Source organism: Neltuma alba, unplaced genomic scaffold, assembly GCF_004799145.2.
Source record: "Neltuma alba isolate B1F8T4 unplaced genomic scaffold, ASM479914v2 tig00002907_pilon, whole genome shotgun sequence".
Lineage (NCBI taxonomy): Eukaryota > Viridiplantae > Streptophyta > Magnoliopsida > Fabales > Fabaceae > Neltuma > Neltuma alba.
In genome coordinates, this window is record NW_021633066.1 from 458,341 (window position 1) to 485,072 (window position 26,732).

The 26,732-nt window shown below is 31.7% G+C and overlaps 5 protein-coding genes across 6 annotated transcripts in view; 3 read left to right on the top strand and 2 right to left on the bottom strand.

Annotated features, from left to right (window-relative positions):
* Positions 1-1,560: 1,560 nt before the first annotated feature.
* LOC114739776 (germin-like protein subfamily 1 member 13) lies at positions 1,561-24,925 on the bottom strand. 2 transcript variants are annotated; one of them, XM_028927853.1, is made up of 3 exons: positions 24,878-24,925; positions 2,476-2,617; positions 1,561-2,303 (listed from the first exon to the last, which is right to left on the bottom strand). In XM_028927853.1, the coding sequence occupies exons 2-3, from the start codon at positions 2,597-2,599 to the stop codon at positions 1,753-1,755; spliced, it is 675 nt and encodes a 224-aa protein (XP_028783686.1). In that variant the 5' UTR covers positions 2,600-2,617; positions 24,878-24,925; the 3' UTR covers positions 1,561-1,752. The 2 variants fall into 2 exon arrangements, with proteins under 2 accessions (XP_028783686.1, XP_028783685.1); XM_028927852.1 differs by lacking the exon at positions 24,878-24,925 and having other exon boundaries at positions 2,476-2,619.
* Positions 2,216-26,732, top strand: part of LOC114739775 (germin-like protein subfamily 1 member 13) — an 83,773-nt gene continuing 59,256 nt past the window's right edge. Inside the window, exon 1 of the mRNA XM_028927851.1 lies at positions 2,216-2,275. Coding sequence (XP_028783684.1) covers positions 2,237-2,275 — 39 coding nt within the window. The 5' untranslated portion in view covers positions 2,216-2,236. The remainder of the gene's footprint in view (positions 2,276-26,732) is intronic.
* Positions 4,838-5,954, bottom strand: LOC114739781 (germin-like protein subfamily 1 member 13). Its single transcript, XM_028927858.1, has 2 exons — positions 5,794-5,954; positions 4,838-5,708 (listed from the first exon to the last, which is right to left on the bottom strand). The coding sequence occupies exons 1-2, from the start codon at positions 5,915-5,917 to the stop codon at positions 5,161-5,163; spliced, it is 672 nt and encodes a 223-aa protein (XP_028783691.1). The 5' UTR covers positions 5,918-5,954; the 3' UTR covers positions 4,838-5,160.
* Positions 20,631-21,491, top strand: LOC114739777 (germin-like protein subfamily 1 member 7). The gene is made up of 2 exons (XM_028927854.1): positions 20,631-20,791; positions 20,878-21,491. The coding sequence occupies exons 1-2, from the start codon at positions 20,668-20,670 to the stop codon at positions 21,423-21,425; spliced, it is 672 nt and encodes a 223-aa protein (XP_028783687.1). The 5' UTR covers positions 20,631-20,667; the 3' UTR covers positions 21,426-21,491.
* LOC114739778 (germin-like protein subfamily 1 member 13) lies at positions 24,824-25,748 on the top strand. The gene is made up of 2 exons (XM_028927855.1): positions 24,824-24,947; positions 25,036-25,748. Exons 1-2 carry the CDS (start codon positions 24,824-24,826, stop codon positions 25,581-25,583), a joined length of 672 nt encoding a protein of 223 aa, XP_028783688.1. The 3' UTR covers positions 25,584-25,748.

Here is a 26,732-nt window from a genome sequence, read left to right on the forward strand (position 1 = left end):
CAGATTCTACAAATATATTTTTAAATTAAAATTTATATTAAAATAAATTTTATTTATTAATTTACCCTTCTTACTAAATGGGAAAATTACAAATAAAGACCCCTAAATATATAAAATTATGATTTGGGACTCTAAATTGGAAAAATAGCAAGTAAAGACCCAGGCCTACTTTTACAAATATAAAATGTGGGTGAAATGCCTAAAATGGCCATCAGACAAATTGTGATTTAGTCTATTGAAATTGTCATTCGCTAAAATAAACTTGTCATTTCTTATAGTCAACTTGTCATTTGGTATACCCTCAGTCAAGTTGTGATTTGATCTATTGAAGTTGACATTCGCTAAAGTGAACTTGTCATTTTTTATAATCAATTTTTCATTTGACCGAGGGGTATTTCAGACATTTCATCTACATTTCATATTTGCAAAAGTGGAATTGCATCCTTATTTGCTGTTTTCCAAATTTAAGATCCCAAATCATAATTTTACATATTCAGGGGTCTTCATTTGTAATTTTTCCTTACTAAATCCCTAATTTTACTTTCCATAGTTTGCAAACATGGGAGGTATTAGGTATCAAGTAAAAACGCTTGAAAAAAAAGTAATTTTGCAAAGTCGAGACAAAAATTTTTTTACATATTTACTTTGTATATCATAGAATTACTTTTAAACTATAGTTTGATTTCATCCAAACATCTCCTTAGAGGGGAGGAATCAAATCGCAAGAACAGCCCTGGAGAACTCAAGTGCAGCAATGGAGAACTGTTCCATTTCAATTCTCTCTCTCTCTCCCTCTCATACGTATATAATTGATTAATTACTTGATACGAGTTAAGACAAAATTATAATCTCATATGGTTTCTTGATGTTTCTTCTCTCTTTCTCTCTCAAAAACACAAGCATGTTCTCACGACCCTTTCTTACTACTACACTATTTTATGAATAGTTTTAAATGTACGATTATGTTGACTTTTCTTCTTTCGGTGGCGTCGTTCAGTGTTTTATTGCTCAAAGAATTAATAATACTAATAATATTGTTAAGTTTCTTACTATTTTATGTTCAAAGTTTTTTTATTCTCTCTCTCCCTCTCCCTCTCTCATTTCTTGTTTAGAAAAGTCTACAGGAAGACGTTTTCTCCTTCTTTAAAAATTAAAATTTACAATCGTAATGCTACAACGATAATTTTAAAATTGCACGTAATTTTGCCTGCGTATTTTTTTTTGCTTATATTTATTTTGTAATTTATGACATCAATCATTAAAATATATTCACTCAAGCAATAAGCTGTATGTTAAAGAACGACATCGTTTTTATTCTCATAGAACATAAATGAGTTTTTATGGTTAATTAGCCGCGGTTGAACGTTGTCATCATAATTTCTGAAACGAGTCTACCTTGTCGAAGCGAACTTTGGAGACAGATATAAAAAGTAGTAAGGTACGTAGGACTCAGAATAAAGAGAAAAGAAGAAAATCGTCAAACATGAGTTTAATAATTAACTGATGTTAATCAGAATATGCAAAGCCAAATGAAATTGGAAGAGAGAACAAGGCAACAGGTTAAAAAGAAGCATCATATTTATTTATTCCGAGATATATATAAATGAAGTTACATGAGTAAACAGTGTAGATTATGCTTGCATGCCTGTCATATAATAGAGGAGACAACATAAAGCTGCAAGCATTTATATTTATTTAGTTACTCCAGAATACGAACTAGAATTATGGAGGTATATATAGGAGATAGGCTATTTAGACGTTATTGTCATACCATTGTTGCTTTTGAAGATAGGCAATTATGTTCTTGTCAACTTGGAAGGCTTTAGTGAGAACATCAGGAGAGATGAGAGGATCGGATCCAAACAGGGCTTTAGCAATTGTAATGACTCCTGGATTTTGGCTACTAAGGCTAGAAAGTGCCACAGCATCGTCTTTGCCAACGTTGAGTTGAAAGTGAATCATACCAAAGGGAAATATAAACACCTCTCCTTTGTTGAGTACTTTGGTAAATAAACGATTGTCGTTTTGATTGGAAGCCACAAATCCAACCATGAGAGTTCCTTCAAGAACGGTCAACACCTCAGTGGCACGAGGGTGAGTGTGGGGAGGATTCAAACCATAAGATGCGTAATCGATACGAGCAAGGGAGACTCCAAGAGTGTTGAGCCCTGGAAACTCATTTACAGACACCTGAGTCACTTGGGAGCCCAATGGGTTGTCTGTGTTCCCTGGCATTATGCGGAAGAAGAAGTCTTCTGCTTTCACCAAATTGGGATCCTTGCAGAATTTCCCATTCACAAATACTGCACAAAAACAAATTCATTACTAATTAACAGAATGACTAGATATATAGACCAATGATAATGTAGTTCAGGTGGTAAGGGAGCTACTCTAGCTTAACCAGAGGTCTCATGTTTGAGTCCTGGGTGAAAAAATAACATAAAATATGCATGGTATTATAGTGCGTGTACTTACCTCCAAGTTTGGTATCATTCACACCCACACAGAAATCTTGAAGAGGGCTGGGGTCATAGGCAGAAGCAACAGAGCAAGCCAAAGCCAAAAGGGCAATGAAAGAGATCCCTACTGAACCTTTCATCTTTCTCAAATCCTTTCTTCAAATTGTGTTTCTTGTGACAGAATGCAGATCCGGTTGCCATCTATTTATAGCTCAAGGAAGCAGCCCTCCTCGTATGTTGAATTAGCATTCGTTTTTACTTTTTACTTAATCAAAAGGAATATATATCCACATTACTCTATCAATTATTAATATTATCTTTAATGCATTGCTGGAAGCATTCATTAATTAACAAGGTACTTAAGATTTGACTTGGACTTCTTCTCATCGCTCTTCATCACAACTCTAGGCCTAATGTTACAAGGATAACATTGTGCCCTACATTTCTTATTATGAGATTTTTACATACCAGAATTATTTATAATTTTTCCAAAGTTTTGATTCACAGGGAATATAAATTAAATGTCTCAAACCATTATATGTCTTCTGATATATTACCTAGAATGGGTGACATCTTAGTTAAGACTTGGTAAAGTCTTTAAAATTATCTCATCTCTCTCTCTCTCACACAAAATCAAACGTAAGCATGTTTCCATGACCCTTTCTTTCTACTATATATTATATGAATAGATTTGAATATAAGAGTATTTTATCTTCTCTTCTTTCGCTGACGTTTCTCAGTGCTTTATTCCACAAAATAATAATACCGATATATTGCAAAGATGTTTACTTATGTTCACAGTTTGTTATTCTCTCTCCTTCTGTCTTGCATTTCTTGCTTAGAAAAGTCTGCAAGAAGACGTCTGTATTTCTTTTAAAACTTAAATTTACATTCGTAATGGTACCGTCGTCAATTTTAAAACACAACGTAACTTTATGTCAACTTTTCAAGTCTTTAATTTTCATCTTGTGCACAGGCATGGGTGTGGGGAGCACATAAGAAATATTTTGAATGCTTCAGATTTAATTTAAATATTTTTATATTTTAAATAACTTTTTATTTTAATTAACACCAAATTTAAAATAAAGATAATTTTATTACTGAAACTTCTAAAAAAAAATTTGTTATTGAAAAAACTGTAAATTAAAAATTTGAAATCTAAACCATTCAAAAAAGATATAAACTTATCCTCAAAGTTTTTACTCAAGATCGCTGAGCATCTGAAAGATATTTTGGATGCAAATTTGCTCCCAAAGTTTAAAATTATAGCAATATTACCCCTACAATTAACAAACTAACATTGATATTTAAAATAGTGAAATTTACTATTAACATTCTTAATGGTAGGAGACAATATTTTAAACTTTTGGATTTGCACCCAAAAAAATTTTCAAGCGCCCAGCAATGAGGTGATGTTTGGATAAGCATGTTGCAACTTACATAAGAAACTAAATAATTTCAAACATCAATGCAACCAATGGATTATATTTCAGAACATCTGATCATACCGAATCATTTCTAAATCATTATGAGATTTCATGATTTCAGAAATAATCACACGTGTCTGCTTAAAATATTTCAAACTTCTTCCGGTAGAAAATACATACTTCAATTTGTCTACACAGTGATTTCTAAAATTGCTTATATATTCTATATTATTGATATCAGATTCTTATGTTCATTTTAAACAAACATTCAATCCTTAACAAAAATTTGATATATTGCGTACTATTTTAATCCTGTACGTCAAGTTAAAGGCATTAACGTATCAACGAAATCACAATCACAAAGTCAAAGCCGTCAAATCTTGTAGCATCAAATATTCCAATTTCTGGAGAAGTGAAAGAAGAAAATAGTAAACCAAAGACTGTAATTTAGCTGATATAATCAGAATGTGCGAAGCAATTTATTACTTTATTCCTTGACGTTCCTGTTACAGGACAGCAAGCAGTTATCTGAACAGAAAAAACAATGTATATTACTTTTTTTTTTTTTTAGGCTTAGTTGGAATGGCTTACAAGCAAACTTTTCAATTGTGATGTACGGCACATGAGAAAAGCATGTGAGTGGAATTTTCTCTCGATTTATGTGAAAGTGTTTCCATCGCAGATCCAAACGGATGTACTACCTCCAGTTCTAATTATAGGAGTCAGTTGATTAATTTGAGGAGATTAAATAAGTAAGTTGAGTTAATTATTTGTCCTAAATAGGTGTTATCTTTCCTAAAATATCTTTACTAATCAAGTGTATTGACTAGAACTATAATTATTAGAACTATCTTGAAAAAAATTGAGTAAATATCAGAGACAAAGTAGATTGGGGTCTTATATTTAAGATCAAAATAAAAGTCAAATAGAGTTATATTAAGGACCGGAGGTAATATTTGTTTAGCTAAACCGAAAGTAAAACTAAGTACGTAACAGATAAGACGTCGAACGTTGGCTTCACAGAGGTATAAGTACATGGTATTATGAGGTGAGCAGTACGACTTGTGCAGGAAGCCAGAGGAAATTGGAAAGGAGAACAAGGTGCAAGGTAAAAGAGAACACAACATATTTAGTTATTCCAAAAATATATAAATGAAGTTACATGAGGATAGAATATTGATTTTGCATGATTGTCTTGCAACACAAGATCGTTGCATGCATCTGATTTATTTATTTATTACAGAACAATAATGGGTACGCAGTGAATAGCGTGTTTAGTTATTATCGTACCATTGCTGCTTTTGAAGATAGGCAATTATATTCTTGTCAACTTGGAAGGCTTTAGTGAGAACATCGCGAGAGATGGGAGGAGTGGATCCAAACACAGCCTTAGCAACAGTAATGACCCCTGGATTTTGGCTACTGAGACTAGAAAGTGCAACAGCACTGGCATGGCCGACGTTGAGCTGAAAGTGAATCATACCAAAGGGAAACACAAACACGTCTCCTTTGTTGAGTACTTTAGTAAATAAACGATTGTCATTTTGATTTGAGGCCACAAATCCAACCATGAGAGTTCCTTCCAGGACAGTCAGCACCTCTGTGGCACGAGGGTGAATGTGGGGAGGATTCAGACCATAGGGAGCATAATCGATACGAGCAAGAGAGATACCAAGAGTGTTGAGTCCTGGGAATTCATTTACAGACACTTGAGTCACTTGGGAACCCAATGGGTTTGATGTGTTGCCTTCCATTATGTGGAAGAAGAAGTCATCAGCTTTCACAAGCTTGGGATCTTTGCAGAATTTCCCGTTAACAAATACTGCACAAAAGCAAGTCAATGTTACTAATCAATGAAAAAAAAATATAGAGGTATACATGCATGGTATTATTGTGTGCATACGTACCTCCAAGTTTGGTATCATTGACACCCACACAGAAATCTTGAAGAGGGCTGGGGTCATAGGCAGAAGCAAAAGAGCAAGCCAAGGCCAAGAGGGCAATGAGAGAGATCCCTACTGAAACTTTCATCTTTCTCAAATCCTTTCTTTAACTTCGAATTGTGTGTTTGTTGTGACCACATGTTTTGTTGTTGTAATCTATTTATAGACTAGGAGAGGAGCCGTCATTGTTGAATTAGTATTATTTTTTTTGTTTCGACTTAATCAAAACAAATGTATCCACATTGTAAGGTAGCAAATATTGACATTATATTTAGTCCATGGCTGGAGCCGTTCAACGATTAGCATATCTAAAGTATCTTTTACTTACTCAACATGTCAAAGTTGCTATGTTATAAAATATATCAATATTTGAATTCTTCCTTGCGATTACTGTTTCTCATCAGTATTATAACTTTTTTTTTAAAAAAAATACTTTTATGCATGAAAATATTTTGTGCGGGTCACCCTTCCCTTCCCTATGAGGAAGAGTATGAAACTATGAATAGGACAGTCAGGGGGCAAAACAGGGGGGGAAAACGGATTATGAAGTTTGTAGTATAATATATAATTGATTGATTCCTTGGAGGAAGAAAGTTAATTTAGACTTGGTAAAGTCTTCAGATGGTTTAATTAATTTGTTCCCATGACCCCTTTCGTTCTCCTATTCTATACATGGTTTTAAATATTTGATGATTTTACCTTCTCATCTTTCGTTGACGTTCTTTATTTTACAAAATAATAATACTATTAATAATATTGCTAAGTTCTTGCTACTTATAGTCGTAGTTTTTTTTTAATTCTTTCTGTCATTTCTTGTCTTCTTTTAAAATTTAAATTTACAATCGCAATGCCACCAATGTTAATTTTAAATCACAATTGAACGTAATTTTGTGTCAACTTTTCATGTCTTAAGTTTTCATTTTGCGCACATGTAAGTGCATACACACACAAAGTCATTGCAAACTTTATTTGCATACACTTGAGAAGGTTTAGTGTGTGTGTGTGTGTGTGTGTGTGTGTGAGTTTTTACAAAAGAAAAGGAAAAAAAGGTTGATAAAGGAATGGGTTAAGTTTCGGTACGATATTATTATCAATGACCTAATCAGAAGTTCATATCCATCATTATTTCCGAAAACCAGTAGTCTACTTTGTTAAGGAAATCTTTAATTTGAAGACGAAGATAAGGTAGGACGAAGAACAAAGAGCAAACCCCTGCTGTGAAAATGCTAAAATTTGACGATTATTTTATTTTATATAAATTTATTGGAACATAGTATTTTATTTTATGGCTATTTAGGCATCGAACTCACATAAATATAACAGTTACATGTGATATGTGTATATTTTGTAATTAAATAAGTTCAGATTTTGGATATTGAATTAAATTTATAAATGTTTTATAACCATTTAACTTATTATATATATTAAACTAAATTTTCAGGATAAAAATTACAAAATCTACTTTTGTCCGTTTTATTTTGTAGGAAAAATGAAATAAATTGAAAAGTGGAAGAAGACTTGGACCCACATGAGATTTGGAAAGAATGAGGCCATTAATTGTAATTTTCTCTGATAAAAAAATAAGTTTCCAATCTTTATATAATTTCATCAAATTTTGAATCAGGTCGCTGTAGTATTTTATAGTTGTCAAAAAGAGATGATAAACCTAAAATATAGTGTGAAGCTTAAGCAAGAAAGGAGATAAAAATGATGATGAACAGAGGCCGAAAAACGGGCCGACTTGTTTAAGATCAGTTGAACTTAAAAAGGCCTGCTTTATCTGGCAGAAAATTAAAGGGCCAGCCAAAAAAATTTTTTAAAGTTAGCTAATAATTAATGTGCAAGTAATATATGTTTATTTTTTTAACAGCTGGAAAAGTAGAAAATTCTAGCTCTATACTCTCCATCTCTCTCGCTTTCACTTCGCTCAAATCTTGCTCCCTCCCACACACCGTCACACTCACGCAACGCCTTCCCTTTCCTTGAGTTTCTTCAATCATTCTGTTGATGCAACGGTTGGGTTTTCCTGTTGTTGTGCTTAGTGAATTATGGTTTTAATTCTTTAAACCACAAATAAAAGAAAGATAAGATTTTCCTCTTGAGAAAATTTTGATGAGATGAATGATTGATGTTTCCGGAGAATTCTTTTTGAGTATTTCATTAAATGTCATTATTTGGATATTGAAATAAAATATTTTCATGAAATAATTGTGACCTAGAATCCTGTAGTATTCACACTGTGCCAACCTCTATATCCGCTATAGATATTACGAAAAAAAATGAGACTGGGTTATTTCTTTTAAAGGAGACATGAGATAAATAATTTATTAAAACTTTTCATACTTTATTTTTGAGTAATTTAAACTTAAAATTTTTATTTTTGAAGAGAATTAATTTTTTCACACATTAGGAGGACTTGAACTTAGTAGCATCATATCTTTCCCACGATCAAAACAAGGAAAAACTCAAGAGACTGATGAATTATTAGCTATATTTATCCATTTAATGAGTAATTTTTCCGTTTTGTTTTCATTTTTTATAAAAATATATGAAAAATAAAATAATTTTGTTAAATGGGTTTGAAGCACACGGGCTGGCCCAGAACCCATGAGCTCAAAGGTTAGGCCTTAAAAAAAGGAAAAATGACAAAAAAAAACTAAAAATTACTAAATCCCAAATCAAGTTTGGTAATAATATTTTATTTGGTGTTGACAACACTAAATTTGTAAATAACAACAATTTTTTGTTGATATTTCTTGTTTGACATTTAGTAATTTTCATTTTTTTAAATCATTTTCCCTTAAAAAAAACACCCCATTTCTAAAAAGCAGACCTGAATGGGTTGACCCATTCCCATGATACCACCAGGATTGAAACTTATATAAAATGACATCGTTTCAAAGAATTGCAGGACATGCTCTATTAAGAGAAAAGAGCTTTAAGTTCAAGAGATTGAAATTGTCAAATTGGTTTTAGTCATTTGAGGATTAATTCAACCAAATTTATTCCCCTGACTTTTTTTATTTTGAATAAAAAAGTAAACTGTTGTTTGAACCTGTCCATTACTTTTATCCAGTCTCAATTTTGCACGGAATATTAGGCTTGTAATTTCACATGCAAATTATTTTATAGAGAAAGATTTCTATATTTCACCTAAAAGAATTGTCAAGTTAGCGTATGACTGAGGCCGTATCTTCTTTTTGAGTCGGTCATTCTGGAAATCAATAAAATAATTTTCAACGGAAATATATTTAAGTAAAAGACTTATTTAGTTCAAACACCTTAATATTCAAGTAAGATATTAATTAAGGGAGGACGTGAGCAAAACAAAATTTAAGTTTTGGATTCATACTTGCTTTATGACTTGTTTGATATTATAGAAGAGTTTTTTACGGAAGTATAATTAAAAAATGAAAGTAGGTAGAATAGGTAACAAAGGTATATAGAATTAAAGTGGGTTTTAAAAATATATTTGTTATAAACAAATGACTACCTAAACCTAATATAATTTGATATTTTTATGCATGAAAATGTATAATATTGGTATATAACGAAAAGTATTCAAATGAAAAATTGAAATATTGGTATATAATTGAGACTTGTTTTCAAAGAAATAGGAAAAATTAATTTCAAGTCAAAAATAAGAAAGCACAAAATATTCATATTTTCAATCTAAAATCTCAATTTTTATGCAAAATCCAAAAATCAACCAATTTATCCAATTATGCATAAAAAATCTAATTAAGCTCAAAATTATCATTTAAATCTTGAATTAATGTGGGATAAAATATATAAAAATTAGGCTTTATCAAGTTGAACATCTTAGAAAATGAAGAGAGTCAATAAAAAAAATATAATGGAATGTAAGAAACTAACTAAACTTGAATTGGGTCATTCTTTTTCTTTTTTTCTTTTTTCTTTTTTTTCTCTTTTTTTTTCAAGCACTTTTTTTTTAAAACTTTCTTAGGCCGTTATGTATATGCTCTTTTGACGCGAACCTTCATATTGGTGATACAAAGGCCCGGTTACTCAAGCATGGATAACTCATTGGCACTAAGATGCTACTAGCACGCTCATAGCCCTTACTGGCCTTTTGATGCGAAGATCAACATTGGTGATGAAGATCCCCGGTTACTGAGCTCAGCTTAAACTAGAGGAGCGGAATCTTATTACAATATTTTTTTTTCTTTTTTTCAAATTGACCCAAACCATAACTCCAAATGTGTTCCTCCATCCCAAGCACATATAATATAACATTCTTCAACTCCTAAGACATTCAAAAAGGGTAAGATTTTTTTTTTTTTTTGCTATGGGTTAAGAGAGAAAAAATGATGAAGGCTCAAAAGGGGTTAAGCAAAGGATAAATGTAGAAAAGGGTAGGCTTTTGGCTTATCTGGCTAGAAAAATTAAACTGAATGCCTTTATCATCTTTATGAATGCAAATGCACAAACGTGGTCTCAAACAAGATTCAAGTCAAGTTCTAGATTGAGAAAAGAGATAGGAGTATACACACATGAAAAGAAGACATGTATCAGGCTCAAAACCTCACTAGGTACATGATTGCTAGCTTAAATTCACTTAAGTCAAATCCATTGCCACTTAGCTTATCCGCTCAAAACATGATCAATCACTTTTCAAATCAAGAATGCATCATATTTGAATCACTTCAAACTTGCAATCTTCACATTCAGAATAAAATAAACAAAAAAAATTTTTGAACAGAAAATTTCTTTCTTTTCTTGAAAATAAGAAACAAAAACGAAAGTAAAAACCAAAATATTTTTCTTTTCCTCATTTTAAAAACAAAAAACAAAAACCAAAAGTAGAAACAAAATCCCTCCCCTACACTTAAACCATGCATTGTCCTCAATATGAAATGTACATCTAACCAATACCAACAAGTAATGCAAGTAAAAGAGAAAAGAAGGAATACGACCAGATGAGTAGAAGTTTGAAGACCCAAATAAAGCAGTAGAGTTGGCATATCTCCTTTGTTTGGTGGCAAGTCACATGAAAGCACTATTGGTATTTGCTTTTGATGTTCAAAAGACATCATCTCCTTCTTTAAGATCCTCAAAAAACACTTTAATTCAAGTGTAATAACCTGAAACTTTTATTATAATTTATGTAGTAATTATATAAATTTTGTAGCTAGAGCACAACAAGGAGGTGGGAGATGACTAGCAGTAAATGGTGCTAAAAGATTAAAGCTCCCAGGTTCGAATCCTCCAATTGTTCAGGGAAAATATCTTTTCTCTCCTATTTTATAAGAGTTCCCCAAATGCTTAAAAAATAATAATAATAATAATAATTAAAATATTGATCCTAAGTATAAATGTGATGTCAAAAAATTTATAAATGAGAAAGTCTGTGATTTTTTTTTAGTGGAGCTTTGATATTTTGATTTTGGGTTATTAGGGGATTGAGGAGTGAACTTATCTCAAGGTTTTATAAACCAAAACCATTTAAAGGTGGGAGCACAGGAGGTGAGTGGATAACATCCCATTATTACAAATTTTACGAGTAAGCTTTTATTGTTATTGACTCAATTAAACTTTCAGTTTTTCTTTATTTTTCATTTTATCAAAGTGATCATATTTCTTGTCAAATTTTTGCTTATTAAATGTCTTAACATGTTACTTGTTGAAAGAATAATTTTGCTTGTTATGACAAACAAAATGTCAGCGATTGATCCCATGCATGCTTGTACATATTTTAAGAGGACTGAATACAGAACGCTGGTTACTAGTAGCAGTATTGTTGGTCCTTGGCGCGCCATGGTAAATTCGAGCTCGCTTGATTATTCGTGGGCATAATTCCCGCGCTTGTTTCGTGGTTTCGGCTACGCTTGTTTCGTGTCTCCGGCTACGCTTGATTGGTTACTTGCCTCTCATGGACTGTGTGTCCATGCTTGTATTCGTGGCTTCAAGCCGCGCTTGTTGTTTCGTTCTGTTGATGTCCTACAGGTGATATAACATTTTATACTTTTTGTATTGCAAGTTATTTTATTATGAAAAGTGTTTTTACGGATTTATTGAGTTTAATCACATATTTAACCTTTTTAATTTATAGCCATACGTTGTATAGATCTTAAATCTTTGCCATATTAATACTCAAATTTAAAGTTATTTCATTCTTTTCTTTTAGTAATGCATTTAAATTTGATAAATGGGATGTTATTCACCAATAGATTGTTTTTGGCCTCAGATAGCACTCCAGACTCTGTATTACCAGCTGAGCCGTGAAGAGCCTTGTCAAAGATCCAGAGCATGTAATTTTATTTTGAGTAATTGCTAGCTAATGTAACCACAAGAGTACTCGTATGTCTTTATTTTATTAGTTAGATGCTCCACATAATCTTGGGTTAGGTCCTAGTCTTTTGGGTTATTTTGGAATGTAATTATATACATTGGTACTGGGGAGCAAACCTCCAAATTTTTATTCAAAAAGAAATGTGCTAGCAGATGATGGGTTTTATTCAATGAGATCCTTCTGTTTATGATTACTTTAAAAATGTTATTTATACAATTGTTTACATATGTTTAGGCTTGGGAGTGTGAGATCTCTCTTATTTCTGCTCTAGGCATAAAAAAAAAATTGGGGCGTGACATCAAGTATGGAAGGTGTCTGGATAGGAGGAATCAATCCATATACCTGCACAAAACCATGACTCCAAGCAATATCCTGTCTCATAAAAATATAATCAATAAACTCAACAAACTTTTCAGCAATTAAGGAAGATCCCAAAATAAATTGATGAAAACAAAGACTTGGAACTCCCAAATATTGTGAACAACCCACAAAATCAATATGACTCTCCTCAATAAGAGTCAAGCTTGTTAGAGAATGAAGTGAAAGGTGATTACTCAAAATGGTCTCCCCATGCTTATCATCGTCATTACACAAAGCAAATTCTACATGTGAAGTCTCATCAGGCAACATGTCCTTACTGTTTAAGTGCACATCCAACTCAAGATTTCCCCCACACTTATCCTTAACAACATCCTCATTAACAACAGTCATGTTAAGATCACAAGTGATGTCAGCAGAATCAAAAGAAATACTACTTTTACCATGCAAAGCATCAATACACAAAGGAGCATCAGCACTCAGAGATGATACATTATCTTTGGACTCAACAGTGTATAGGGGGTCAACAATGATCTCTTCATCAATTTCATCATTAGACTCATCTTGCTTAAAATTCTCTATCGACCCAACACAATCAACAGAATTTGAATCAGAGGTATAGCAATAAGTATCAACGCATGAATTGCAAGATGCAACATTATTTGACTCAATAGAACCAGTCAATCCAGAAACATCATCAGTGCATGCATATTCGGTTACTGTACTATTCATGTCATCATGTGAGACAGTAGGAGCAAAAGGATATGGATCATTAGAGGGTGAAAATGTGCTATCATATGATAATTCACCATTTGTTTCCAATTCTCCATTTTCCAAGTCGCTAATTGCATTAGACAACTGCTGAATTTGAGTTTGTAGAGTCTGAATCGCTTGATTGTGTCGCAATTCCCTTTCTTCAAACTTGTTTAGTAGGATTTGCATCATAGTCTCCAGCTTGTTCTCTAACTTTAAGTCTTCTTGAATAGGCATAACTTGATGGACATATCCAAGATTTGAGTAATTTTGCCACATTGGAACATTAGTCATAGTCTCCAACCTACTCTCTATTCTTGAATATGGATCATATCCCTGTGTCACATCATGGACATAATGATAAGGCATAGAAATATAAGAATGATTTTCATAAGGAGAAGCATTCCAAGCCATCATAAATTTAAGATCAAGAACATCAACACAAATAAAAGGAAAAGAAAAACTAAACTAATAAAAGAAGGCTGAAAAAATATTCAGAAAAATTAAAGAAGAAAAACCTGAAAAAATGAAAAAAAAATAAAGAAAATTCGAAAAAAAAAAGAAAACTCAATGAAAATGGTTGAATTTGGCTAAAACAACCCAGCCCTGATACCTAAAGGTATCAAAATTGATCAGCACACCCAAAAACGTTAAGAACCCGAATCTTACAAAAATCTGGGCAGTGAAAAGTTAATTTTCAGAGCAGGATGAATTAGTTAAATTAACCGAAAATAGAACAGGTAATAAAGAGAAAATAAAATGCAAAGAAAAAAAATGCAGGAAAAACAAGAGAAATCACCTAGAACTCAAACCTAAAGTTTAACCATTGCTCCCCGGCAACGGCGCCAAAATTGATGATGCCTCTGTCGTCAAAGCATTCAATTAAACTAGGTCCTAATTAATTTGTAGCTTAGGGTCGACCTAGGTCATTACTTCCAAGGAGCAAGTTGTGGGTTTCTTTAGGTGAAAATTTAGGTGATAAAAAAAAATGCAATAAAGTGGACCCAACTAAAATGCAAAATTCTAATTCTAAATGCAAAATGCAAATGTCCTAAAATCTATATGAAAATTAAATCAAACTAAATGAATGCAATGCAATTTTTGGGGGGTTTTTTTGAAGGAAAATAAAAATAATGAATAAAGAGAATTAATCAAAAAGCAAAGAGAATTAGCAAGTAAAAATTCAGAGATTTCTCTTCAGGTATGGTAGAGGGGACAACTTAGGATTTGCATGGATTTAACCTTCATAACCTTAATCAGTTAATTAGACCAAAGGGAAGTGATAAGAGAGTAGAATTAATAAACTTAATTACCTTCTTGAAACAAAGGGAACCCTCAATCTCAAAAACCCTTAAACTATTAGAGAACTCATAACAGTATAAGGTTGGTTAATTAAGCTTATTAAAACCAATGAAAATAACTCAAATTAATTCTGGAAAGTATGTTTGAAATTATCCAATTAAACAATTAGATAATTAACCAACTTAATTAAACAATTAAGAGGTAAAAGAACCAAAATTTTGCAATCAAACCACATTGATAATTAAACTCATAATGAAAACTCAATTATAAATTCAATTAACAATGCAAAGGTTTTAAACACAAATTCCAACAAGTGTCTCGGCACAAATAAGATCCAAATATCAATCCAATCCAAGAATAAAGATGACAATCTAGAACTAAATTGTCTCAACAAAAATACAACTTAAAATCATTTAAAACTAAATAATCTCAAGTCCTTGAATTAAAAAGATGAATGGAACATCACTCCCTTGTGGTCTTCAAGTGCTAGCCCAAGGCTCTAGTCTCCTTCATGCTCCTCCCAAGTTGCCTCCCTAACAAGCTTAAGCTTCCATCAACATATCTCCTCCTCCAAAGTTGTTAGACAACATAGCCATGGATGATGAGGTGTGGATGACTGAGAACAATTGGCGTGATTGAAGGGATGGGAATAATGGATATTTGATGAGTGGACGATGGAGTAGGCGTTGAAGATGAAAACTGTTGAGAGAGAGCTTTTCTTGATTGCGTCTATGGTGAGAGAGTGAGCGTCTCTATGGAGATGGAAAAGTGTGATATTTAGGCGTGCTTCCCTCCTCCAAAAATAAGGAAAATAGTATAATAAGGGAAAAGGAAATTTTTTGTGGATCCAAAGCTCAAGCCCATTAGTAATTAATTGATCCACTTGATATTAGCCATTGGATTGTTCTTAGATTCTAAGAAATAATCTTGCACCATTGGATTCCCTATGTGCCCCTTTCTTGACCTACAAGAATTTAAGTGCATCTATTAATGTAGATTATATCCAAATATAATCAAAAATTAAATATTAAATCTGCACAAAAATTAGGCAAGAAAGTGCAAAACTTTCTAAAAATAATCTTTCTAAAAATATGAGACTTGTTTTCAAAGAAATAGGAAAAATTAATTCCAAGTCAAAAATAGGAAATCACAAAATATTTATATTTTTAATCCTAAATCTCAATTTTTATGCAAAATCCAAAAATCAACCAATTAATCTAATAATGCATAAAAAGTTCATTTAAGCTCAAAATTATCATTTAAATTCTGAATTAATGTGGGATAAAATATATAAAAATTGGGCTTTATCAATAATTTTAAAAATATTCTACCTCAAATCCTTAACATATGAATTAGTTTTATCCTAAATATAAGACTTTAATATATTTTTTGTTTTCCAAATTTATAACTTTTTTCTTAAATTATCCTTACTGATTGTAAGGGTGATTCTTACCAAAGAGCAGCTTCAAAGCACGAATAACAAGAGTAGTTTAAAAAGCTAACATATATTTGTTATAAATGATTAACTTAACTAATTTTTTTAATATCTCTAAATTAATTATATATCTTTTATATTAACAAGCGGAGGTAGTATCAAATATATGATATGTTAGGAATCTTAACTTAGGATAACGAAGTGGTGTATGACAATTTTAATGAAACAAACGAGGATGTTATTATAATTTTTTAACAAATGATTAAGAAAGCCCTGAATAATTCACAATCTCACTTACTACTCTTAACACCTGAAAAAGCATGGTAAGAAGTTCTTATACTAAAGATCGCAAAAAGATCAGTCAATCAAATATTGTTTAGCTATAAAAAGTAGCGTTTAGCATCAGCAAACCATGTATTTGCATGCATAAGGAAGAATTATTTCTCAATCATAATAATTAAGTCCAATTAAAAAAATCAACTCAAATTTTCCCTTTATTTTTCTTGTCAGTCATTAATTAATTACTCACTCTGGCCGATTATTTCTATATAAGTTCTCATTACTTTACAAGATAAAATGTATTATCTTTGATTTTTAATATAAGAGCTTGATAATTAATTTGTGAGTATTAAGAATCAAGTTAGTTATTTGTAACAAATTCATGTTAGTTTTCCTAAAATACCTTGCATAATCATGTGCATTATAATTACTTCTTAATAAAAACTTTCTTAATGTATACAATAATAAATAGTGATATTTTAGGAAAAAAATTATAAATTTAAGAGACAAATTGAATTGAGATTTTATATTTAAAATTAAAATAAACCCCTTGATAGCTCCTATATTTAAGACAAGAGGAAATATTATATTATATGAAAGATGCTTTTAATAAGGGCACAAAATTATAAATTTTATAAACAAATAAAAACAGAGCAACTGGGTGAAGAAACCGAAGAAAGGATGCACCTGATCAGAAATTGTCGTCAGAAATTGTCGTCATACATTACAACGACGGAAATCTCTCGTGGATCAAACAAGTGGCTGGAGTTCATTTCGTTACAGGGCGTGGAGTGGGCTAATTAGATAGAACTTCAAACAGGAAGCAGGGCAAGAACACCAAGAAAATCCATTGGTCTATCCTGTTTGGGTATATCTGTTGGGATATTTGGCGAGATCGATGCAGAAAACTGTTTAAAGATTTCATTAATGATGCTAGATTATTTGTGAATAGGAATTGGCAGGTCCTGATTAGACATTCTTTTAGTGAACTTTTGTTTTGGCTCGACCATTTAGGTAAACTATCTCATAGTTTAGAAGCCAGTTTTTGGATCTTTGATCAACCTCTACCTATTACACAAGAAGGGGAGGTTGATGAGGGATAAGTGCCTTGGCTTTAGTTATTAGCTTTTGTTTTATTGTATTCGGGTTTTATTAAAAAAAAAAAGTTTGGTTTTGAAAAAAAAAGAAAAGAATGAGAGATGACGTTAATTAAGGGCTTTGTTATATCTTGTTAATTAAGGGCTCAATCATCCACAACAAAAATTTAATTAAGTCAATTAATGATTGATGCCGTGATATGAATATGTTTTGATTAAGACATCCACCTAAAAGCTGGGGTAACAAGAAAACGTGCAATTGCACGAAAGATCGAACTTAAAGATAAGCTGCCATCTCCACCAAAAGCCTACCAATCGTTGCATTCTACTCCCTCCGTACCTTGTTATAAAAAACAATTACTAAAATCATGTAATTCAAAATGTTAGTTCAATTTCGTTAAAAGTAATAAATGTATAAGATATATATTTTTTATTATACCCTTATTTGTCAAGAGATTATATGAGAAATAATGAGTAAGATTTATTATAAAGAGATAATAAGCGACGCATATTTAATGGGATAAATGTGAAAAGAATATTTTAAAATTTTCAACAAAGAGAATTCGTTTTTTATATTTAGGAACACTGCTACCAAATATATTGTTTGTTTTTACAAAAAGGGACGAGGGAGTATTGCTTATAATATTCGCTCAAATCTTTATTATAAAGACCTCCAATATGTTTTTAATATAATGTTTTATTTAAAGTATTAGTTTTGTCCAGCTAGCAATTTTAATCAATTAAAAAACTTTTTAGGTAATTAACCAAACACCTCTAACTAATGCCTTTCATTGAGATTTGAGAGTAATTTTGATATTTTATAATAAATAATTAATTTTAATAACTTCATTAATTTATATAAAGTTGTTAGTAGGTGCTTTCAATAATGACCGGAGAGAATATGAATGATGCAAACGTCTATCCCTATATCTTTCAAATGGAGTTATTTATTCGTTTTCTTGTTTGAGACTTACTTGGCTACGCTGGAATATTTTTTTTTTTTCCTGATTTGGATAGCTACCTAATAATATTGATTAGCATCTGAACGCATAGTTTGTTTCTCATTTAATTTGGAAAGTCGTTCATAGCAAGTCTTGACTACGAAGGAGCTAGCCGCAGGTTTTATAAAACTTGGAATCTTATAACTTTGTTTTCATACAATTTTTCTTTTTCATTCATATTTATTTATATACCACCTGGGTCATTATATTGAACTCTAAATATAAGACTCTAAACTATTTTGTTTTCAGTATTTAAATAAACAATCCTTACAGTAATTACACATACTAATGAGTCTCCATCAATGGTAGTTTTAATGCACATTAATGGGGATATTTTAGGAGAAACAACATCCATTTATTATAATATCTAATTTAACTAACTTTCTTAATATTTTCAAATTAGTAATCTAGTTCTTATGTTAAGTGCCAAAAGTAGTACATTGATTTCTATTTCATTTTAATGATAGGGTTGCTAGTACAGAAACTGTTGTTAATACAGGCTAGTAAAGTGAGACTTGTTCTACAAACTGAAGTAATCTTAAAATCCAATTACAAATATACAGAGTAATGATTAAATCAATCATGCTTACCTCACTTCTTAGCTTAGCTTGGCAAGCCTGAGAGGAAATGATGCCAAACCCCAATTTCAAATGCAATTTACATGATTGGAATAATTATCACTTAAAATTCTCAATTCTCTCGCCTATAACTCCCAATTTCACATTCCCAATCTAAACTCTATCGTTTCTTAATCCAATTAACTCATTAGAAAGTTCAGTTCACCACATAAGCCTCCCATTGCACAAAATCCCCTAGTTGCATATTTATGTAAAATTCAAGTTTAAACCAACAATTAACTTCAATTTAAGCTTAGATAAAACCAACCAAACCAATAAATTGCACTTCAATTGTATAGTAATCATCATTATCCAACTTAAACTCCAATTTGTTATTGAACCCTAACTCCAAATCACCTAAATCATAGAATAGAGCACAAATGAAAGTTATTAGTTAGAAACACTAGATGAAAAAAATTAATATTTTAATTTCGATAAAATGGATTATATTTCAAAGCATGTGGAAGATGCTTGGATCAAAAGGACTACAAATTATATATACAAATAAGCGAAAGAGCAAGTGGATGAAGTTTGGCATATGCGATTTATGTTTGTGGAACATATAAATATGCTGCGGGATAAATACCCTATCAATTGGTGAAAAGAATGAGAGCTTTGGGTTAATTAATGACTCAGTCGTCCACCACAAAAAAAAATTAATTAATTCAATTGATAATCGTTATTGTAATATGGATATAAATGTTTTGCATTAAAAAAAAAAATTAGCCATAGATTTTTTTTGGGTCAAAAATTAGCCATAGATTTTAACAACAGAATTTACAAATTGTGTTAAAAAAAAAGTCAATAAATTTATTAACTACGGAATTTTGTTGCTAAATTGATTAAGGAAAAAACTTTGACTGCTAACGTGTGGTTTCTTAGTACTCCCTCTGTCCTATATTATAAACAACAACTACTATTTCCTTCTTGTCCCTAAATATAAGCAAAATTTACAAGTCGTCTTATATTTTTGTAACAAATTCTCTATTTTGCCCTCATTAATTACTTATTTTAATACTCAATATATTTATTATCTCAATTCTCAAACCATCATCTCTCCATCACACATTTTTTCTCTTCTATAATTCTCTTTATTATAATAATTTTCTTATTCTCTCTCTTATACTCTCTCCCTCCATAAATAAGGGCATTTTAGTGAGAGAAAAAACTTCTAATTTTTACACATTTATTGTCTTTAACTAATTTTAACTAATATTTTGATCTACGTGATGAGCTCCAATATTGCTTATAGTATGGCACGGAGGGAGTAGTTGATTAAGACTATCCACCTAAAGCCTGGGGTAAAGATAAAGAACAAGGGATTAATTACTGGAGTAGTTATTGAAAGGCTGAAGGAAACTAACATAAGCTGCCACGTTACGTTACATGTGCCCCACATTTCTTTCTTTCTTTCTTTATTATTTCTTTATCTCTTGTTCTAGGAACCAATCACTGACACGTTAATATGCTCGTAACTTCAGGCGGCTTAGATTAGTGAAGAAGAAGACTGACGAATAGTCCAAGTCAAATTTTACTTACATTGTTAATATTTGATTGGCTAACGTGGATATATTTCCTTGTGATTAAATCGGAAAACCAAAAATTATATGAATACTAACTCAAAGGGCCGGCTGCTATCTTGAGCTATAAATAGATGGCAACCACAAATGCATTTGGTCACAACAAACACACAATTAGAAGTTAAAGAAAGGATTTGAAAAAGATGAAAGGTTCAGTATTTATCTCACTTGTTGCCCTCTTGGCCCTGGCTTCCTCCGTTGCTTCTGCCTATGACCCTAGCCCTCTGCAAGATTTCTGTGTGGGTGTCAATGATACCAAACTTGGAGGTAAGTATACACACAGCACCATTTATATTGTATCTTTCCCTATATTTCTCGTCATTGATTAGTAATATTGAATTGGTTTTGTGCAGTATTTGTGAATGGCAGATTTTGCAAAGATCCCAAGCTTGTTGAAGCGGAAGACTTCTTCTTCCACATAGTGGAAGGCAACACATCAAACCCATTGGGCTCCCAAGTAAATCAAGTGTCTGTAGATAAATTCCCAGGACTCAACACTCTTGGTATCTCCCTTGCTCGTATCGATTATGCTCCTTATGGTTTGAATCCTCCCCACATTCATCCTCGTGCCACTGAGGTGCTGACTGTCCTCGAAGGGACTCTCATGGTGGGATTTGTGGCCTCCAATCAAAATGATAACCGTTTCTTTACCAAAGTACTCAACAAAGGAGATGTGTTTATATTTCCTTTTGCTATGATTCACTTTCAACTCAACGTCGGCCATGGCAATGCCGTCGCCCTTTCTAGTCTCAGTAGCCAAAATCCAGGAGTCATTACTATTGCAAAGGCTGTGTTTGGATCCAAACCTCCCATCTCTAGTGATGTTCTTTCTAAGGCCTTCCAAGTTAGCAAGGACATAATTGCCTATCTTCAAAAGCAACAATGGTACGACAATAACTAAGTAATCTATTTTGTAATAAAATAATAAATAAATAAATATGCAAGCAGCTTTATGTTGTAACCTTAATTATATGATGTGCGTGCGTGCATGCATGCATAACCAAGTCTCTTTCCTCATGTTGTAACCTCGATCATATATTTATGCATAATTAAATATGTGTGTTCTCTTTTATCTCGTACGTTGTTCCCTCTTCCGATTTTATGCTTCCTCCTTAAGTGATGTTCACCTCAATAATACTACTTACAGCTCTGAAAAGCGAAACGTCTTATATCTTATGTACTTCTGGGACAGAGTGAGAAAGAGAATGAGTGAGAAAAGATGAGAGACAATGGACAAGGAAAAAAAAAGGAGGGAGAAATAAAAGGGAAAAATAAATTAACTTTTTAAATAAGTACAAAAAGTAACTTATAAAAAACACATCCTCTATCCGAAAAATTATTACTTTTGGAATAATAATAACTGAACTCGCGTTTATTATTTCTTCCTTCACAACTGCAGAATTTGGTTTGGATTATGCTTTGAAATTTGACAGTCACGTTATTCTGTTGACTTGGCTCGATTGGACAGTGCTTTAATTTCCATTCGATTTTTTCATTAACTCGTTGGTGAGTGAACTTAACGTGTGATTAAAATAGTACACAAATTTAAAACGAATTTATCAAATCGATATCAACAGTATAGAATGTATGAAGAATCCTAAAAATCACTGTATAGTCATGTAGTGTTTTCAGCGGGAGGCGACCTCCTCTCCTCTCTTCTTCCCATCATTTTCCATCTTCTTTTTCTAACAGTTAGATCAACATTTTAATAGTTCAGATTTTAATTTTTTACATTATTATTAAAATATTAAGTTATAAAAATAAATAAATAAAAAATAAAAAACTGAAAGTTAAATTTGACAGTTTACAAATGCACTAAATGTTTTTAAAAATATTTTATAAGATGTTTTTAAAGATATTAAAATCTGAGCCATTGAAAAGTATTAATCTAACTGTTAAAAAAAGAAGAGGATGTGAAGGGAAGAGAAGAGGTCTCCTCCCGTTTTCAGCTGACAGGATCGGATTTGAAATATTTTAAGCAAACACAAGTGATTATTTTCAAAATTCTGAAATCTCATAACGAATTATTCTTAAAAACATATTAATAAATTAATAATTGACACCGTTCTAAAATTCTGAATCATAATAAAGAACCACAATAAATTAAAGAATAAAGAAAAGATAAAGGAAATCAATTTCAAAAAAGGATTAAAAAATTTTGAGAAGCAGTGTTATAGAAGTTTAATAAGGAAAAGATATAAGATAAAAGAATAAGAAAAATCAGTTAAAAGGTTGTAATCTCACTTTTTTAACTTCTTTTTTTAAAAATCGAGCTCATTAAAATTTTTGCAGACCCTTCGTTTTTGGATAAAATTATGATCATGCTATTGATCCCTGCTCTGCTCATCTGCAGTTTCCTTCTGGCCTTGGACTTCTGAGAAATGAGAATTAATTTGTTATTCTTTACTCAATTTTGGTGCTAGTCCGCTATTACTTTTGGATGATGTGAGCGTGACCATCTCCTCTCTCAGCTTCTCTCTTCCCCTCCTTTGCAGCTTTGCCCACCATCATCATCATCTTTATCTCCTTTCTTGCTTAAGCTTTACACTAACTTTTAGATTTATCATTTCCTTTTGACAGTCCTAAAATAGTATAGGGACCTGATTAAAATTTATAAAATTATAAAGATTGGTATATTAGTTTTTTGTCAGAGAAAAATACAATTAAGATCCTATTCTTTCCAAATCTCATGTGGGTCCAAGTCTTCTTCCACTTTTCAATTTATTTTATTTTTCCTACAAAAGTAAATTTTGTACTTTTTACCCTGAAAATTTGGTTTAATATATGTATAGTGAATTAAATGGTTATAAAATATTTATAAATTTAATTCAATATATCCAAAATCTGAACATAATTAATTACAAGATATGGCACTTATCACACGTGCGCAGCTGTCATATTTATGTGAGATCATACGAAAACTAAATAACCATCATATGGAATATGTTAAAAATAAATTTGTATAAAATGAAATAATCGTCAAATTTTAGCATATTAGCAGCAGTGTTTGCTCTTTATGTGAGATCAGATGAAAACTAAATAACCATCAAATAATGATGAGAAAGTTAAACCCTAATTAACCATAAAATCTAATTTATACTTTGTAGGAGCAAAAACGTTGAAATCCTTAAGCATACAGCTTAGTACTTTAATGAATGATGTGAAAAATTACAAAACAAAGCATTTTAATGGCCATGTTTCAAATAATTCACGTATCGATCTTTTTATGTTTTTATCACCCAAACATTTTTACATTGAGAAAATATTGATGGCTATGAACTTCTGATTAGATCAATGATAATACTGTATCGAAACCTAATCCAACCCTTTATCAACTATTTTTTCCTTTTTCTTTTGTAAAAATTGTAATATATATTTATATTAAACCTTCTCAAGTGTATGCAAATAAAGTTTGTAATGACTTTATGTGTGTGTATGCACATACATGTGCAGAAAAATGAAAATTTAAGACATGAAAGTTGACATGAAATTACGTTCAATTGTGATTTAAATTAACATTGGTGGCATTACGATTGTAAATTTAAATTTCAGTTGTAGACTTTTCTAAAACAAGAAATAACAGAAAGAATAAAAAACTGTGAATATAAGTAAGTAGCAAGAATTTAGCAATATTATTAGTATTATTATTTTGTAAAATAAAGAACGTCAACGAAAGATGAAAAGTTAAAATAATCAAATATTTACAACTACGTGGAGAATAGTAGAACGAAAGGGTCATGGGAATAAATTAAACCATCTGAATAGTGAAAACCTTACCAAGTCTTAATTAACTTGCGTCCTCGAAGGGGTCAATCAATTATATATTATTATACAAACTTCACAATCTTTTCTTTTCCTTTTTTCCTTCTTGACTATCCTATTCATAGTTTCATACTCTTCCTCATAGGGAAGGGAAGGGTGACCAACACCAAAATATTTTGATGCATAAAAGTACTTTTTTTTTCTAAATAAGTTATATTACTGATGAGAAACAGTATTCGCAACGAAGAATTCAAATATTGATATATAATTTTAAAATATAGCAATTATGATATGTTAGGTAAGTAAAATGATACGTCCAATTTGCTAACCGTTGAACGCCTCCAGCCATGGACTAAAGATAATATCAATAATTGATACCTTACAATGTGGATACATTTGTTTTGATTAAGTCGAAACAAAAAATAATACTAATTCAACAATGAGGGCTCCTCTCTTGAGCTATAAATAGATTACAACAACAAAACATTTGGTCACAACAAACACACAATTCGAAGCTAAAGAAAGGATTTGAGAAAGATGAAAGGTTCAGTATTTTTCTCACTTCTTGCCCTCTTGGCCTTGGCTTCCTCCTTTGCTTCTGCCTACGATCCCAGCCCTCTTCAAGATTTCTGTGTGGGCGTCAATGATACCAAACTTGGAGGTAAGTACACACACATAATACCGTATATATTGCATCTCTCTCCATGTTTCTTGTCATTGATTAGCAATATTGAATTGGTTTTGTGCAGTATTTGTAAATGGGAAATTCTGCAAAGATCCCAAGCTTGTGAAAGCAGATGACTTCTTCTTCCACATAATGGAAGGCAACACATCAAACCCTTTGGGCTCCCAAGTAACTCAAGTGTCTGTAAATGAATTCCCAGGACTCAATACTCTTGGTATCTCCCTTGCTCGAATCGATTATGCTCCCTATGGTCTGAATCCTCCCCACATTCACCCTCGTGCCACTGAGGTGCTGACTGTCTTGGAAGGAACTCTCATAGTTGGATTTGTGGCTTCCAATCAAAATGACAATCGTTTATTTACCAAAGTACTCAACAAAGGAGATGTGTTTGTGTTTCCCTTCGGTATGATTCATTTTCAGCTCAACGTCGGCCACGACAATGCTGTGGCACTTTCTAGTCTCAGTAGCCAAAATCCAGGAGTCATTACTATTGCTAAGGCTGTGTTTGGATCCACTCCTCCCATCTCGCGTGACGTTCTCACTAAAGCCTTCCAAGTTGACCAGAACATTATTGCCTATCTTCAAAAGCAGCAATGGTACGATAATAACTAAACACACTATCCGCTGCCCATCCATTATTATTCTGTAATAAATAAATCAGATGCATGCAACGATCTTGTGTTGTAAGATACGCATGCAAAATCAATATTCTTTCCTCATGTAACTTCATTTATATATTTTTGGAATAACCAAAGTAGTATGTTGTGTTCTCTTTTACCTGCACCTTGTTCTCCCTTCCAGTTTCATTTGGCTTCCTGCCCAAGTCGTACTGTTCACCTCATAATACTACGTGCTAATACCTCTGTGAGCCCCATGTTGGACATCTTATCTGTTATGCCCTTAGTTTTACCTTAAACAAAGGAAAAACAAGTAATCTATATTGTTTTCTCTGTTCAAATATAACTCCACGCATTGCCCTGTAACGAGTGCCAAGGAATAAAGTACTAAATTGCTTCGCATATTCCGATTATATCAGTTAAATTACGCTCTCTGGTTTACTATTTTCTTCTTTCACTTCTACACAAATTGGACTATTTGATGCTACAAGATTTGACGGTTGTGACTTTGTGATTGTGATTTAGTTAATACGTTAATGACTTGAACTTAACGTACAGGATTAAAATAGTGCGCAATATATCAAATTTTTATGAAGGATTGAGTATTGTTTAAGATGAACATATCAATTAGATATTAATAGTATGGAATATATGAGCAATTATAGAAATCACTGTATAGACTAATTAAAGTACGTATTTCCTGCCGAAGAAGTTTGAAATATTTTAAGCAAACAGAGGAGATTATTTTTCAAATCATGAAAGCCCATAATGATCAAGAAATGATTCGGTATAATCAGATGTTCTGAAATACAATCCATTGATTACATTGATATTTCAAATTATTTACTTTCTTATATATTTACTCAGTCTGAGTTAAAATATACTCATAAGCTTGATCTATATATCATGACTCAATATTATATTGCAGTAAATTGAAATATAAATTTTCTAAATGCTTCAATTTGCAAGCTGAAATCATGATTTAAAACACAATAAGACGGCTTATTGTTTGCATTACCAAAATAATCTAATGCCATTTTAAAATACGAAAAAGTCAATAACTGTTGATTTACTTGTTATAGATTTGTTCATTTCTCTATGTTTACCCTAAAGTGCATACATGGTGATAAGTAATATAGTGAAT